The sequence below is a fragment of the Cyprinodon tularosa genome, unplaced genomic scaffold (assembly GCF_016077235.1).
Source record: "Cyprinodon tularosa strain WSP-4 unplaced genomic scaffold, ASM1607723v1 ctg194, whole genome shotgun sequence".
NCBI classification, from domain to species: Eukaryota; Metazoa; Chordata; class Actinopteri; order Cyprinodontiformes; family Cyprinodontidae; genus Cyprinodon; species Cyprinodon tularosa.
In genome coordinates this window covers 664,889-680,907 of record NW_024038699.1, presented here as the reverse complement: position 1 = coordinate 680,907, position 16,019 = coordinate 664,889, and the positions used below count along the sequence as shown (strand labels likewise).

General features: G+C 36.8%; 2 protein-coding genes across 2 annotated transcripts in view; one reads left to right on the top strand and one right to left on the bottom strand.

Moving 5' to 3' along the window:
* acsf2 (acyl-CoA synthetase family member 2) overlaps positions 1-8,330 on the top strand; it is a 43,511-nt gene extending 35,181 nt beyond the window's left edge. Inside the window, exons 11-16 of the mRNA XM_038283460.1 lie at positions 1,854-1,961; positions 2,088-2,239; positions 2,382-2,523; positions 2,758-2,868; positions 2,961-3,029; positions 7,755-8,330. Of these exons, the coding sequence (XP_038139388.1) occupies positions 1,854-1,961; positions 2,088-2,239; positions 2,382-2,523; positions 2,758-2,868; positions 2,961-3,029; positions 7,755-7,802 (630 nt within the window). The 3' untranslated portion in view covers positions 7,803-8,330. The remainder of the gene's footprint in view (positions 1-1,853; positions 1,962-2,087; positions 2,240-2,381; positions 2,524-2,757; positions 2,869-2,960; positions 3,030-7,754) is intronic.
* A 1,988-nt stretch (positions 8,331-10,318) lies between these two features.
* armc7 (armadillo repeat containing 7) lies at positions 10,319-14,900 on the bottom strand. Its single transcript, XM_038283447.1, has 3 exons — positions 14,643-14,900; positions 13,450-13,593; positions 10,319-11,261 (listed from the first exon to the last, which is right to left on the bottom strand). Exons 1-3 carry the CDS (start codon positions 14,731-14,733, stop codon positions 10,918-10,920), a joined length of 579 nt encoding a protein of 192 aa, XP_038139375.1. The 5' UTR covers positions 14,734-14,900; the 3' UTR covers positions 10,319-10,917.
* Positions 14,901-16,019: the final 1,119 nt, after the last annotated feature.

Here is a 16,019-nt window from a genome sequence, read left to right as displayed (position 1 = left end):
CATCTGATTTACCTACTCAAATTAAGGCTAAATACACTTAATTTAAGATTTTTTTTTACTTCTCTAGATCATTTTTGCAGTGTAGGTAATAGTCTGCCAGTAGTCCAAAATCTAGTCTGCAGGGATGAAAGCTCTACAGTAACATGTCGTGGATGACAGCATCTGTTTTTCACAAGCACAGCCAACCCACCTCCCTTGCTTTTGCCAGCCTTTTTTAAATCTCTGCCTGCTTGTATGGTCCAAAACCTGGCAGAGGGTCACTGGGGTTCGTTTCAGTGAAATACATAATACTGCATTGCTGATATTCTTGCTGGGTCTTTGCTCCAGATTCGAGTTAATTTATCTTGTTTGCCAAAGATCATCTTTTGCCCAGAATTATATCTCGCCATCTCTCTAAGGAATGGGGACCAAAGAGCAGGAAGGTGTTTGCTTCTTGCAGCATCAGCAAAAAAGATTGACTCTTTTAGATGTTTTCTCCAGGCATCAGAATACAAATCAAGACCAAGTGTGAATCCTCTTAAGTATTTCAACTATTAGATCAAAAGCCCATTCATCCAAAAACTTCATTAGATTAGATTAGATGAGCTTTATTGATCTCACAGCAGAGAAATTCACTGGTCACATATTGGCATAGTAATTAAAGAAGGTGCAAACAAGGAGGAAAAGGTGCATTAAGAATAAACAATATATATACAGTATATCAAGATAAATAAGGATTAAGGTGCAAGTGTACATGTATGAAAAACAAAATAAAAATAAGAAAAAAGAAATGAAAAAATAAAAGGGAGTAACACAGAGATTTGAGGTGTCATATGCACAGTCAGGATGGCTTATATACAGGTGGATCAATTTTTACATTAAAGTGCAGTAGGTAAGGAACAACGGTGAGGTAGTGGTATGACTATTATATTCACATATATTGCACAGTCAGCATATTGCACAGAATATTGCACAGTCAATAAAAAAAACTTCAAAATCATATAAGTTACATCAGCAGTTAAAGCATTGAATTTATTAGACAGTTCTGAAAGCTTTGAGTTGTAATGAATCATTATGATTACAGTCTAAAATGTTCAGCTCAGAGGAACAACTATGCTGTTCTATGTATTTAATTATTTCTAAACACAGACGTTCTATTTAAAAATGACTGGAATTTTCGTTTGATTAATATATAAGAGAAACAGTTCATTTAAACTAGGGCTGCAACTAAAGATTATTTTACAAATCAATTAATCTGTTGATTATTTTTTCGATTAATCTAATGATAATCAGATACCTAAAGGTTCCTTTAAGAAGATTTTATACGAAATGAAACCAGGTGAAAATAAAGCTTTTCCCCCCTGAGAAGTTCTGGATAGAGCATACTGACAGACGAAAAAGATTTTTCTATCTTAAATACAAAATGTTTTTATATATATATTTTTTTTTTACAATTTTGGTATAATAGCTGCTGTGTAGCTCTGTCACCTAAAGACACGTTTCTAGAGTCTCTACACTGCCGTTAACGATTAGTTCATATAGTCTGTTTCTTCCCAGATCTGTTTCTAGACTTAAATTCAAGTGCAGTACAAATATTGTGGCTAGCAAGTTTATTTATTTTTAATTCCACCAAAGAATTCCAGTTGCAACCAGTTCAGCTTCCTGATAACATTACTTCAAATATCTCAGAAAGGACATTGATCCCATCAGCTGAAGGCTGAGAGGCTAACAGGACTGCAGCAATCAGCAGCTAAATTTTAATGGAAACTCATTTAAAAATGTTATTATATTATTTGAATGCAGTCTTTGTCGGCATGCATGTGATCATCCTGACTTCTGTCTTCATTTTTTTTTCTTCTTCTTGTTATTAACAGATAGGATACGGCACCACAGAAAACAGCCCTGTGACGTTCCTGGGTTGTCCTCTGGACAACATGGAGCGGAAAACTGAGACTGTTGGCTACATCATGGACCACATAGAGGTACAACAACATTCTTCTTATATTCAAAAAGTCAATTAAGGTTATATTTCAGTCCGATGTGAAAATCTTTCTTTTTAGATTATGCAGATGTTTTCGTTAAAACAAATAATGTTCAATTTCCCTTAGGCTAAAATAGTAAACCCTACAAGTGGCCAGGTTGTGCCTCTGGGGGAAAAGGGAGAAATAATGGTCAGAGGATACTGCGTGATGCTGGAGTACTGGTATGAACAGGCTAAAACAGAGGAATGCATTACTAAAGACGGCTGGTATAAAACTGGGTGAGTCCTAAAATATCTCAGTGTAAAAACAATCCCCTACAAACAAACCATCATTGCTTGGACAGTAAACGATATCCAGCCTTTTTTTCATTGACGTATTAAAACAAAACTGCTGTTTTTCCTTGATGTCTTTAATATCCAGAGACATTGCCAGCTTGGACGCTTACAGCTACTGCAAGATCGACGGCAGGATTAAAGACATGATCATTCGAGGAGGAGAAAACATCTACCCTGCAGAGATCGAGCAGTTTCTCCACACACATCCCAAAGTCAAGGAGGCACAGGTGGGAGAGATTAAAAGCGCCATCTGTGGCCACAAATGGCAACTGCAGGACAAATTCTACAAAGGGGTCAAAATTAAAACAATCTTGGAATTTATTTAGGATGATGCTGAACAGCATTGCAATCCTGCTTCAGTCAATAATTTGACTGATTCCTCATAACCCCACATGCTAATAAACTATAAACTCCCTTATTTTGAGTCTTTAATAATATATTTATTCTTTCATGTCTGTTAGGTGGTTGGAGTCCAGGATCCACGTTTGGGGGAGGAAGTCTGTGCCTGCATCCAACTGGTGGACGGTCAAGAGTGCACAGAAGAGGAGATCAAAGCTTATTGCAAAGGACAGGTAGCTTTTTTTTTTTTTTTTTACTTTTCATGCTCCTCCTGCTATCTGAGTTTACTGTTGTGCTCAACATGTTCTTGTGCTTCTTCCTTCAGATCGCTCACTTCAAGATTCCTCGCTACATCCTCTTCATGAACAGCTTCCCGCTCACAGTTACAGGAAAGGTGAGTATGCTGGTGAAGATACTCAGTCATTCAGGTCATAGTCAAAATTAAGACACCAGCATTTTTAGAAGTGAATGGCCTTTTTTTAACAAAAGGTAAAGATATTGCAGACCATTTTGGTAAATATTATTATGATAAAATATATAAGTTAATGAATGACACAAAGTGTTACAGCAATCTGGGCACTTCATCTCAAATAATCAATGATTTGATTGTTAAGAATAAAAACTGTCATTTCACATTTCAATTGTTAAGCACAGATAAAGTTAAAAGTTTGCTTCTAAGTTTACATGAAAACAAACCATCAGGAATGGATGAGATTGATGGCAGATTACTGAAAATGGCTGCAAGTGTGATAGCTTCACCAGTCTGCCATTTGTTTAATCTAAGCTTGACAGAAGGGGTCTTCCCTCAAATGTGGAAATCTGCTAAAATACTTCCTCTTTCAAAAACTACCAATGTTAGCCTATCTGCAGTCAATAGTAGGCCCATTAGTATTCTGCCTATACTTAGTAAATTGCTGGAAAAGGTTGTTTTTGGACAGATTTCAACATATTTAAACTGTAACAAACAGATTTTTGAATCACAGCATGCATATAGGGAAAATCACTCGACATGTACAGCCCTTACAGAAATGACGGAGAATTGGTTGTCTAGTATAGACAAAAAACTGATAGTTGGTGCAGTGTTTTTTGGATTTTAGTGCTGCATTTGATTTAGTGCATCATCAAATGTTACTTGAAAAGTTATCGGCATACAGATTTGGTGCCACTCCTCTGAAATGGATACAAAACTATTTAACATCTAGATCACAATGTGTGTTTTTTAATGGAGGCTTCTCATCACCTCAACAAATGCAGTGTGGTGTACCACAAGGCAGTTGCCTAGGACCATTGCTTTTCTCAATTTTTATTAATGACATGCCATTTGTCCTAAAAAGGTGCAACATAACTCTTTATGCAGATGATTCTACACTTTACTTTGCAGCAACAAAGATATCAGAGTTAAAAGAAACACAGCAGTTGGATTTGCAGGTGCTTCTTGCCTGGATTAATGAGAACAGACTAACCTTGAATGTTTCAAAGACAAAGTGTATGTTATTTAAAGCTAGGCATAAAAAATTTGATGATAAACTTGATATTGTGCTAAAGGATATGGACATAGAACAGGTTCAAGAGGTGAAACTACTTGGAGTAACATTTGATGAGCAGCTATCCTGGGAAAAACATATAGATATGGTGGTGAAAAATATGGGAAGAAATATGTCTTGTATTAAAAGATTTAGATCTTTCATGACCTCAGCCTCTAGAATTTTGGTGGTTAAATCGTTAGTGCTGTCTCACCTGGACTACTGCTCTGTGGTGTGGTCAGGTGCAGCTCAGAAACATCTGGCTAAATTACAAACCACACAGAACAGAGCGGCCAGGCTGGCACTGGGACTGCCCTGTGTGTGGACTCAGAGCTCTGCTGAGCTGCATGTGCGTCTGTCGTGGCTCAGAGTAGAGGAGAGACTAGAATGTAATCTTTTGTGTTTCCTGTGAAATATTATTGTTTGTGGAAAACCTTCTCTTTTGTTCAGTTTGTTACATTATGTGAGAAATGAGCACAATTATTCAACCAGGCAGGCAGCTTCTGGTCATTTGACTCGACCCATTCCGAGAACAGAAGCAGTGTGCAGGTCTGTGCTGTTCAGAGCTGTGACTCTGTGGAACAAACTGCCTCATAACATCTCGACTGCTACTACGAAAGGTGCATTTAAATCACTTTTAAAAAAACACTGTTGATAGCCTTAATATATGAATATTTGTGTAACATATTGTACTGTAATGTGATATAATTTGAAATGTATCGTGGTTCTTATGATGTGATCATTTGAAATGTTATGTGTATCTGTATAATTTTAAAGGGACCCCAGGAAGAGTAGCTGTCAAATTACTGACAGCTAATGGGGATCCAAATAAATAAACAACAATAAACAACAATAGTCATTCCAATAAAGTTAAAAAACAATCCACTGCACTTTGTTTCCAAGTTTGAAGATGTTTCACTTCCCATCCAGGAAGCTTTTTCAATTCAAAATGTCAGAAGTAGCGTTGAGTTTGAAGCTTCATATAGTAGCCAAAAAACTTGTTTTTGCTTAGAAAACATGCAAATTGACCTAGAAGAACGAGTCCGCCCCTTAGGAATGGGGAGTCGTTTTGGGTTATTTGTTAGCCTGCAATACCCAATACTGGGCTATGCCGCAAGGTGACTCTCAAAGTGAGTGTATTTGTTTTCCCTGAACTAACAGCTTTAATTTTTTTGACTCAGTTATACACACATAGACACAATTTTCAGTACCCCTCATTTAATGAAAGAAACTCTCACAATGGTCACAGAAATAACTTGAGTCTGACAAAAATTATGAATCAAAATTTATATGAAGTTGAACAAATGGAGACCAGACATTGCTTTTTAATGAGCTTTCACAAAATCATTTCAAACAATAAATTAATGAAACAGGCCTGGACAAAAGTTATGGTACTCTTAACTTCATATTTTGTTGCATTACCTCTTTAAGCAATCACTGCAATACAATGAATCCTGTAACTGTCCATGAGACTTCTGCTCCTCTCAGCAGATATCCTGGTCCTCTCCTCATGAACTAACTGCTCCAGTTGTCTCAGGTTTGAAGGTTTCTTTCTCCAGACATTATTGTTTCAGTTCCCTCCAAAGATGCTTAAAGGATTTAGGTCACAGAAGGCCACTTCAAAATAGTCCAATATTTTCTTCTTAGTAACATTTGGGTGTTTCTAGCTGTGTGTTTTCGGACATTATCCTGTTGAAGACACATGACCAATGATTGATACCAAACTTTCTGACATTGGGCAGCACGTTTCTCTCTAGAATCCCTCAATAGTCTGGTTATTTCATTGTACACTGCAGAGATTCAAGACACTCTTTTTTTTTTTCTGATGAAGCAAAGCAGCCCAGAACATAACAGAGCCTCCTCCATGTTTCACAGAAGGGACAGTGTTCTTTTCTATATGCCTCATGTTCTATCTGTGAATGTAGAGCTGATGCGCCTTAGTGAAAAGGTCAATTTAGTCTCACCTGTCCTCCAGACACTCTTCCTGAAAAGTTGTAGTTTGGCTTTTTCATGATTTGTTTTCATCAATGCTGTCCTCCTTGGTCGTGGTCGAACTTCAAGCTGCTGAGAGATGGTCTCATAGCCTTTATCTTTAACATTCTTGTCTATAATTTTCTTTCTAATCTCCTAAACCAAATATCTTCCTCACTTCCCTCTGGTCCATGTTGAGTGCGATAAACACCATGCAGCCAAACAGCACAATGACTACCTGTAGCCCTATATATATATTGACCCACTAACTTATTACAAGATTGTAAAAAGCTGTGATGCTAATTAGTGGACACTCCTTGATTTGAAATGTCACATTGATTTCAGTCTTTCCAAGAGGTACCATCATTTTTGCCCATGCCTGTTTCATGAGTTTATTGTTTAAAATCATTCTGTAGAAACATTGAAAAACCATGTCTGACTTTTATTTGCAAACAATTCTTGTATATTATTACTTTATTTAGATTTGAGTTGTTTCAGTGACCATTTTGGGTTTTTCCTTTAATTAAATAGGAGTTCCAAAAATGATGTCCATGCATGTTAAATAATTGCACCCAAAGCAAAGAGCAGATCTAGATTTAGAAGTTCAGCAATTATGTACTTCCTGAACCCTTTTTTAGCCTCATTATCAGATGAATCCTAACCCTCTACTTAGGACTCCTTTGAGAGCCACTGAGTCCACCCACACAGGATAGAAATAAAACATGAGGTTTCATCTTCTCCCATCTGGAAAATGGTTTGCAATTTAGATACCTGCTGTCCAGGTTTACTGTTAGAGACCCTTAGTTTTCTTTTTAAATAAAATATACAGTTTTGCATAACCCCAAAATATGTGTCATAATTTATCCGCAAATATGTCCCTTTATATTCACAGTGGCCCCACAGTTTACTTTTTTTAATCCTTTATAGATTTACATAGACCTAGATAACTTTTATTGTCATTTTGTATACATATTACGTGAACAAAACTAAATTTTATTTTGAACGGCTTTCATACAATAAATAAGCATCAGCTTGGCAGTGAAATTAACAATTCCATTTCATAAAGTGCAGCAGTGATCAAATGTAAGCAGTATGGGAGAAAAGACATGATGCAAAAAACACAACCATATGGAAGTTCACAGCATTTCAAGACAAATGTATATGCTGCAAATAAGTAGCATTTTCATTTGGAGTTATCAGGGTGATGCAGAGTCTGTGACTTGATTTAGAGTTTTTTTTCTAAATTAAGTTATTAAATGCAGTACATATCTATTTTTTTTTTTTTTTTGCTCAATACATTTTGTTGTACTTCTGGTTCCGCCTGTAATCTCTGTTAATTGAACAATTTTTTGCATGCTGCTAGAGATAAAGATTCCCGCGAGAGAGGGAGGTGGGCATCAATTATTCAAATTCCTGGAAACTAATCTTAATGCTTTGTATTTTCTAAAACAAACGAAAAAGCAAACAGACAAATTATTCCTCTAGGCATCTAGAGGAAATAGGCATAATAAATTTTTTCTACAAAAAAAGTTTCAAACATTTCAGCTTATTTGGGTTTTGTTCACATTAAAACTTGTTAAAAGTTTGATGTTATCTAAATCTTTTTTTTTTTTTTTTTTACACAGATCCAGAAGCACAGACTTCGTGAAGAGGCCGAGAGGCAGCTGGGCTGAGGAAGGAGAAATGACAGGAAGGAGAGCATTCAAAGACTGTTTTCAGTATATAAACTGTATATACGTTGTATACCAAAAAACTACAATTTGGATTAGCCCGACCAGCCATCTGGAAAAGCTACTCTTAATATACAGCCTAAGCCTTTACTGGATGAATGATGGGATGGTAGGAAGCTACAAATCTTTAGAGTGAGATCAGCAGGTCAATTTTGAAATTACACCATCCTGCTTGTTTTTAAGCTGTTTAAAGAAATTTACATTGATCCATCATAGAAGATGTTACTACAAAAACACATTACATTCAATGAAGATAGAGGTTCAGATGTAGGTGCAGCAGAGAATCATGATGTGAATCCTAAAATCTACCATGTGATTGGATTTTTAAGGATTTTTCTCAGAAATGTCATCTGAGGCTAATTTAAACCAGAAGACTTGTTAACTTAATGGCTTGTTAAGTTTGTTTTTTATTAAACGAAAAGCCTCAAAAAGTTTTTTAATCTCAACATGAAATAAACTCTATTAAAGCCATGCTGTGGGTGTTCCTCTTTTACGGGAAGAGCGGAGCCATTTTTCCTCATGCCAGTGGCAGGTGCACGCCTCTCTGGGCCTTGAAATACCATTCGTTCTGATTGAAAATGTAGAAAACATGGCAGACATGCTAAAAGCTGTAAAGAATTTCCTGCCTGGACGACATGTGCGGTCCACCTGACGCTGGGCTGCAGGATCGGGTGGCGGCTCCTGTCTAGACCTGAGGGATTCCACCCAAAAATAGCTCCTAAAACAAACCTTGGCTTCTGGCTCTTACCTCAAGTTCGGTTTTCTTTTGTTTAATTTAACATATTTTAGGTGTAATTAAATGCATTAGAACATTTCATTCTTACAGAAACAGCCGAGAAGAGGTTGACTGAAGTGGGCACCAAAGTTTTCTTTGGGATTTTTGGAATAATTTGCAGAAAAAAAAGAAACAATTTGAAATCCCAAATATGTCCTCATATTTATCTAATATTCATGGTCATCTATATATATATATATAAAAAAACATCTCTAAATATATGGAGTTATTTTTATCAATGGTATTTCTTCCTGGCAACTTATCTGAGATCTGATTAGTTTATTCAAATCTCTCTAGAACCTTATCTTTTATTTCAACATTTGAAAGATAAACAGTTTTTTCTCAAAATTTTTTAATCCAACCTTAAGAATCAGAATCAAGTTTATTGCCAAGTAGGTTTGCACTCACAAGGAATTTGACTTGGTGTTGATGGTGTAGACCAAATAGATATATATACAGAATCTAGCTATGTAAATTGAAAATATACTATGTCGGGGGAGGGAGAGAGGCAGTGTCAGTGTCACGGGGGTCTCTGGGCCTTGTTGAAAAGGCTGGCAGCAGATGGGAAGAAACTGTTCTTGTGGGATGAGGTTTTGGTCGTGATGGACCGCAGCCTCCTGCCAGATGGAAGTGACTGAAATAGTTTGTGGCTGCGGTGAGAAGGATCAGCCACAATCTTCCCTGCATGCCTCAGAGTCCTGGAGGCGTACAGATCCTGAAGGGATGGAAGATTGCAGCCAAATACCTTCTCTGCAGACTGGATGACCCTCTGCAGTCTGCCCTTGTCCTTGGCGGTGGCTCCAGTGTACGGCATGGTGGAGGTGAGGATGGACTCAATGATGCAGGAGTAGAAGTGCACCATCATTGTCCTTGGCAGGTTGAATTTCTTCAGCTGCTGCAGGAAGTATATCCTCTGCCGGGCTTTCTTGGTGAGGGAGTTGATGTTCAGCTCCCAGTTTAGGTCCTGTGAGATGATGGTTCCCAGGAAGCAGAAGACTTCACCATTGTGGAGTCAAAGAGGATGATGGGATAGCTGGGACTGAGTTCCAGCTTGTGTATTAAAACTACATATCACTTCACTTTCACTTTATTTTTTAGCAAATAATCCAACATTAAACAACAAAACAACAATATCAAAACAGAACAAAACCAACAATTTACCAAAAAAAGGAATAGGCTGAAGCAAAGCTTATTATTGCCTACATATTTTATGCTGTCCCTATTAATTGTGCACACTTAGATCCCTGGTAGCTGTGTCGAAATGAACCATATTTTATTGGTGCATTTTCGAAAAGACTGAAAAGGAAATGTAGCAGCTATTTAAACATATTGGATCCCCAGTGTGACTGAAAACATCAGTAAGAGCAGAGAGGAGTCAATAGATAAGGTCATTTACTGCTACTCTTTACCTTGGCTGCTTTTTCTCCCAGTTTTTTCTTCCTCTAAGCTCTCATTATGCTCATCATGCTTTTCATTTGTGACAATCTGCCAGATAAATTCAATCAATTTAAAACTGTTTAACAGCTGGTCGGAAAAGGTGGAGTAAGCAATTTTATATGCTTTCATTTTTTAACCCTAAAACCCAACAAAGTGAGTTATTCTGCAGATGATTCTGTTCTGCTGCAAAAAAAAAATAGATCCCTGGTTTCCTTTTAAAGCAGAAAAATAACAGAAAACGAACTTTTATCAGGTTCTTTTATTACAGATATAGTTTTGAATCCTACAGAAGCTCAACCAAATTGCATCAGCACATGAAGGATCTGACCTGTCCTGGTTTGGTTAAATCCCAATAAACTCTTCGTTTAGATCATTTTAATGAGCAAAGCAAAGTTGTATTTGTTTCACTATTTGATCTGCTTATCATGGGACTTTTTTCAGATTTTTGTCTTTAATATACATGTTTGCTTTCCGTAGATGATTCCTTAACCTCTCTGGTTGATTTGTTTTCCCACTTACAGACTGAAGAATCTGTAAAACTGCACGTGGACAAACCAACAGTCATTTTACATCTACAATTTTGTGGAAGCTGTTTTTGTCTTCTTCCTGCTCCACCCTGCACACAAACACCGTCTCTTTCCAAGGTTTTTTTACACTTGGGTGTGAAAGACCTAGAGTGGCCAGGCGACAAAACCTGACCTCACCCTCATCCAGAGTCCCACAGAGTTGCGTCCAGACTGCATTAATGGGGCTAAAAAAGCAAACTCCAGTCTGCAGTGTCTCACAGAGGGCTTTTGAGAGAAAATGCTGAGGCTTGTTTTAGGCACAAAGAGTCACATTGAGTCCTCATTCTTTGGGCAGCGGGATCCCAACTGCAGTCTGGCATCCCTGCATGTGCTGCTGAGCCTGCCTCACCTGCTCCTCGCTGCAGCAGTCCTGCAGGAACACAGTCGCCAGGTTGCGCAGACGCGGGCTCTCTGCGAGCGAGAAGCGCAGCATGCACTGCAGGATTCCCGGCTCTGAGATCTGGGAACGAGTTGTGGGCGTGGCGAGGTTCATGAGGGTGGTGATGGCCGACAGGACGGTCTCTTCCCGCCTGTTGGACAGGCAGTTTGTAACCAGGCTGATGGCGCCGCTCTGCAGGATGACGTCTCTACATTCAGGATCCATGCTGAGGTTACACAGCCCGCCTTACAACACAGAGAGGATGATTTTTTTTTTCAACAGTACAATAAATTATCATGCATTACAATAGGAAAAGACTGAAAGCATGCACCATTAGAGAGGCATTTCTAATTTGACTTAAAAGTAAATTAGAAAAAAGGCAATCAGTTTTCTAAAGTTAAAAGATTGCTGTTTTTTACGTATGAGTATTGCTGGCATCCCTAAGGTACCAATTATGTTTTTTTTTATGTTTATTTGAGTTCAGTTATTTATACAATGAAAAATTCTAAAAAAAGTCACAAATTCCCACCAGAGATGAGAAAGAAATCAAAATTCATACTAACAAAATAAAGTCCTACTGAAGGCTTAATTTCAATGAGTCAAGTCCAGTTCTAAATTTTACAGAGGATAGTGGGATTTCATTTAAAATGGCAATTAAATCAATAATAATCTAATTTACAAAGCAAAACTAGTTGAATCAATGTTTTGATTTTACAGCAACCCCTCCTAACAAGGTCTGCACAGGAAAAAGCAAAACATCAAATAACTATTTGAAATTAGAAAATTTAGATATTCATGCAAATATTCCAATAGATTGGAGAAGCATTGAAAGGATCATTGTCAAACCCGAAGTAGGGGTCAGAGACACCAAGTAAGAGGGTTACAAGTTGTTTATTTCAACTACTGTAATGTGGTTCGTAAGGTATATGGAGGGCCAAAGTATCTTCTATTAAATAAACCTTTATTTATTTAATACATAATTTAAATACAGACTGCATCACAATTAGAATATTATATTTGCACTACCAACATGGCTGATTTTTTTTTTTTATAATCCCTTTAAATAGAATACAAATCAATGTTCTAATTGCATTTTGCATCATAGTTATTTATTTTGCACTGCACAGAACCATTCCATATCAATGCGTTTTACAGTATGACTTTTAAATTGGTCTCTTTTTCTCCTTAACTGTTTACATTCTTGATCACTGCTGAACTTTATAAATGGCAATGTTTATTTCACTGCTGTAAGCTGCTCATTCACTACTGTAAGCACTGAAATTTCTTTATGTATACACTGTGCATACAACACGACAATAAAGTTTGACTAATACACACTAATATATCTATCTATATATCTATATATATATATATATATATCTATCTATATATCTATATATATATATATATATATATATCTATCTATCTATATATATATCTATATACATATCTATAGATATATATATCTATAGATATATATATATGGAAATCAGATTTATTAACCAATGCAGGCTTGGCTTTCAATTCAAAAATGCTTTATTAATCCAAAAGGCAAATAAAATATTGCAGCAACTCATTTGTTATTTTTTATCCAGGTGTTTTAGGTGTTGGTAGCTGTAGGCAGGGAGGATCTTGTGTAGCGGTCTGTCATGCACCAGATCAGGAAAAGCCTCTGATGTTGTTTTAACAATCTTCTGAAGAGGATTTGGAACCATACACAACATTAAATTTGAAAAACCCACCACAGGCTGATCCAACTTTTATGTAATGTCCCTAAACCAGGTGAAAATGAGGCTCAGTATTGCGTGTGGCCTCCATGTGCCTGTATGACCTCCCTACGACGGCTGGGTATGCTCCTGATGAGGTGGCAGATGGTCTGAGGGATCTCCTCCCAGAACTGGACTAAAGCATCCGCCAACCCCTAGACATTCTGTGGTGCAACGTGACGTTGGATGGATCGAGACATGATGCTCCAGATGTGCTCAATCGGATTCAGATCTGGGGATCCAGCGGGCCGGTCCATAGTATATATGTATATATATATACATATATATATATATATATATAGCTGTTCCTAGGAACAGGTAAGATACTGCGAACAACCCTCAAACTCCCAGGCCTCTGGTAGAGGACCCGAGCTTGAGGATGACACATACCACCCCACGAGGGGTGAGAAAACAGTTTTTTTTTTATATCTATATATATATATCTATATACATATATATATATAGATATATATATATATATAGGTGAAGTAACATAGTCTGTTGCATTGTTCTTGGGGGGCACGGGCTAGACTGGTGAGAGATTATAATTTAAGGTTATTTCCAGCTTAATTAAAATGTAAACAGATTTCACCCTTTGAAAATATTTCCAGTGTTTCTCTGGTAATTATTAAATGAAAAAATATTAAATGAAACTAAACACACTCACCCATGCCAAACTCTATAAAGTTCTCGTTCTCCTCGGTTAGCATATCCAAGAAGAGGTCAGGCACCTGCAGCTCCCGCAGATACTCCATGTTCTTTGGGTCATATGCGAAGTTGGCGAGGTTGGCCAGAACTTGCTCTTTTGCCTCTAAGTGAAGAACAAAATCAGTCAAAAATAAATAACTGAATATTTTAAAGATAAATATGGTGGTTTAACTTCACTAATATGTTTATCGAGTTTCCTCCAATAGGAAGCACTTTTTCTAGTGAACAGTGGACCTGGGTGGACAGGGAATTAGAAAAGGGCTTTCTGTAAATATAATGCAGTTTTGTCACATTTCGATCATGCCTGAAATATCTGCTATGATCTAAAACAGGGGTTTTCAACGTTTTCCAGGCCAAGGACCCCCAAACTGATGGCGAGATGGAGCGGCGACCCCTAATTATATATAGTATGAAATTATGTTATATCAAACTGGTCCTATAGTCACTCTATTACAGATGGAGTCATGTAACGAAAGTAATTTCGTCCTGGGATTATTAAAGTATTTCTGATTCTGATTCCTCGTTGATGGGACAGGTGTTGTGAATGAAACGGTGCCCAGCTTGAAAGAGACTGAAAGACATCTTCTGCCTCCATTTATCTGTTTACTACAGTATTTTGAATTCATGTTAATGTGTATTTAACGACATTTCAATTAGAGGAAAAAATAGCAGGGGGAATATAAAAAAAAAAAAAAAGTCTAATCAACCAAAACTTTCACGTCCCCCGTGCAGTACCTCCGTGAAACCCCTAGGGGTCGCAGAAGACCTGCGATCTAAAATAGGATTTTAAGGAAAAGCAGAGCAGAATTGGGAAATCTTGATGCAAAGGGAGCTTGAGTAGTTATCTGTGCTTTACAGTAAGACTAATAAAAAAGACCGGATAGTAACCCTTATATGTGTTTTCTGAATACCTTTGACAATTTAATTCAAAAGCAAATGAAACAGATCTGTCGTATTCAAGTATTCCTCTGTATAGCGAACAAACTTTGTAAACCTACATATTATGGTTATTGTGGTTCGATACACCATGCTCCCTGTAAAACAGGTGTTTTCTTGTTTTTACTTTATTAGTAATATCAATCTTTTTTTTATCTTATTTTATTTTTTTCTCTAAAAAGAGCATTAGATGTGATAAATTAAAGCTGTTTTCACCTTCACTGTCGGTGTTCTGAAATTCAGTGACTAGTGATTGTAAATATTCAAACCGCTCTGGCGCTTCTGTAGATTCATCCTTCCTCATCATTATCACCTTCCAATTCAGCTTTTTGTTGCTTTAAAAAAAAAAAACAACAACCACCGATTAAACCGATTACAAGCGGAGGTTTAACAAAATAAATGCGCATATGTTGCTTGTAGTTGTCCGTCTATGAAATGCGTCCGTTGAATCCAAAGAGTAGTAGAAGCAGTTCCGGGTTTCCTATGTGTTTTATCTAATTCTGTCTCCAAGATAGAAATGTACCAAAAAAAAAAAAAAGAGAGAAAAAAATCGGAACCTACAGCGCTGGATTTCAGACACCTCGGAAATAAGAACTTCAATCTGTGAACAAGTGGAACAAGCTAAAAAAAATAAAAACAGTTGTATTTGCTTTTTGCTGTTTTTCATAGACTTTAGGAACATGTTTACAGAGAAAGATTGCAGTACACAATGTATTTCACTCGTTTAACAAGATACACAGTACTTTCAAGGATACGTTGGTAGTATGAATAGATTTAAACTTACAATTTTAGTCTTTTATATATTTAGCAACAATATTGGAAGCTAAATGTGCTTGGGGACCCTCAATTATGCAGTATGGAGACTTTGATTATATCGATCAGTCAGCAGGAAGAAAATGCCCCTCTTTTCTCTAGCTAATTTGCCCTTCCCTCTGGAGATATATATGTTAAGAGGAAATCTATTCTATTCTGTCTTATTCTATTCTACTGCTGATCATTTATTTATCATATATTTTCAGTATTATCTCTTTACTACACGGGCTATGAAAGTTCTACATGGGTCCTGGCCCTTCTTGCCTCCTGTCTAGAACCACCCATAGATTAATTTTTATACTTTCTATATTGACATGTTTTTTTCTCTTGGATCGGCATCTAGGTTTTAACTGCATATAGCCAAAACACACCATTATTGATTTAATGAAATGTTTTACTGTCTTTCATCAGTCTTGAGCTCAATAATCAGACTGAGCCCTCAGATGAGCTTATTGAGAGGCAGAATGTGCACGTCTATAAGGTAGGAAAAGTTATTAGCAAAAGAGTTGCAGTTCATTTGACAGCTGAGTTCAGCATCAATTTCTTAGAACAAATAAAACAGTTATATACAGTTATAGGTATTCAGAAACTGGCTGTTGTTCTATGAATATGTTAGTGGGATATCTCCAGCAGTCAATGAGCGAGAGGCGGGGTACGCCCTGGACAGGTCGCCAGTCCATCGCAGTATATATATATATATATATATATATATATATATATATATATATATATATATATATATATATATATATATATATATATATAAAAACAAAGAATAAC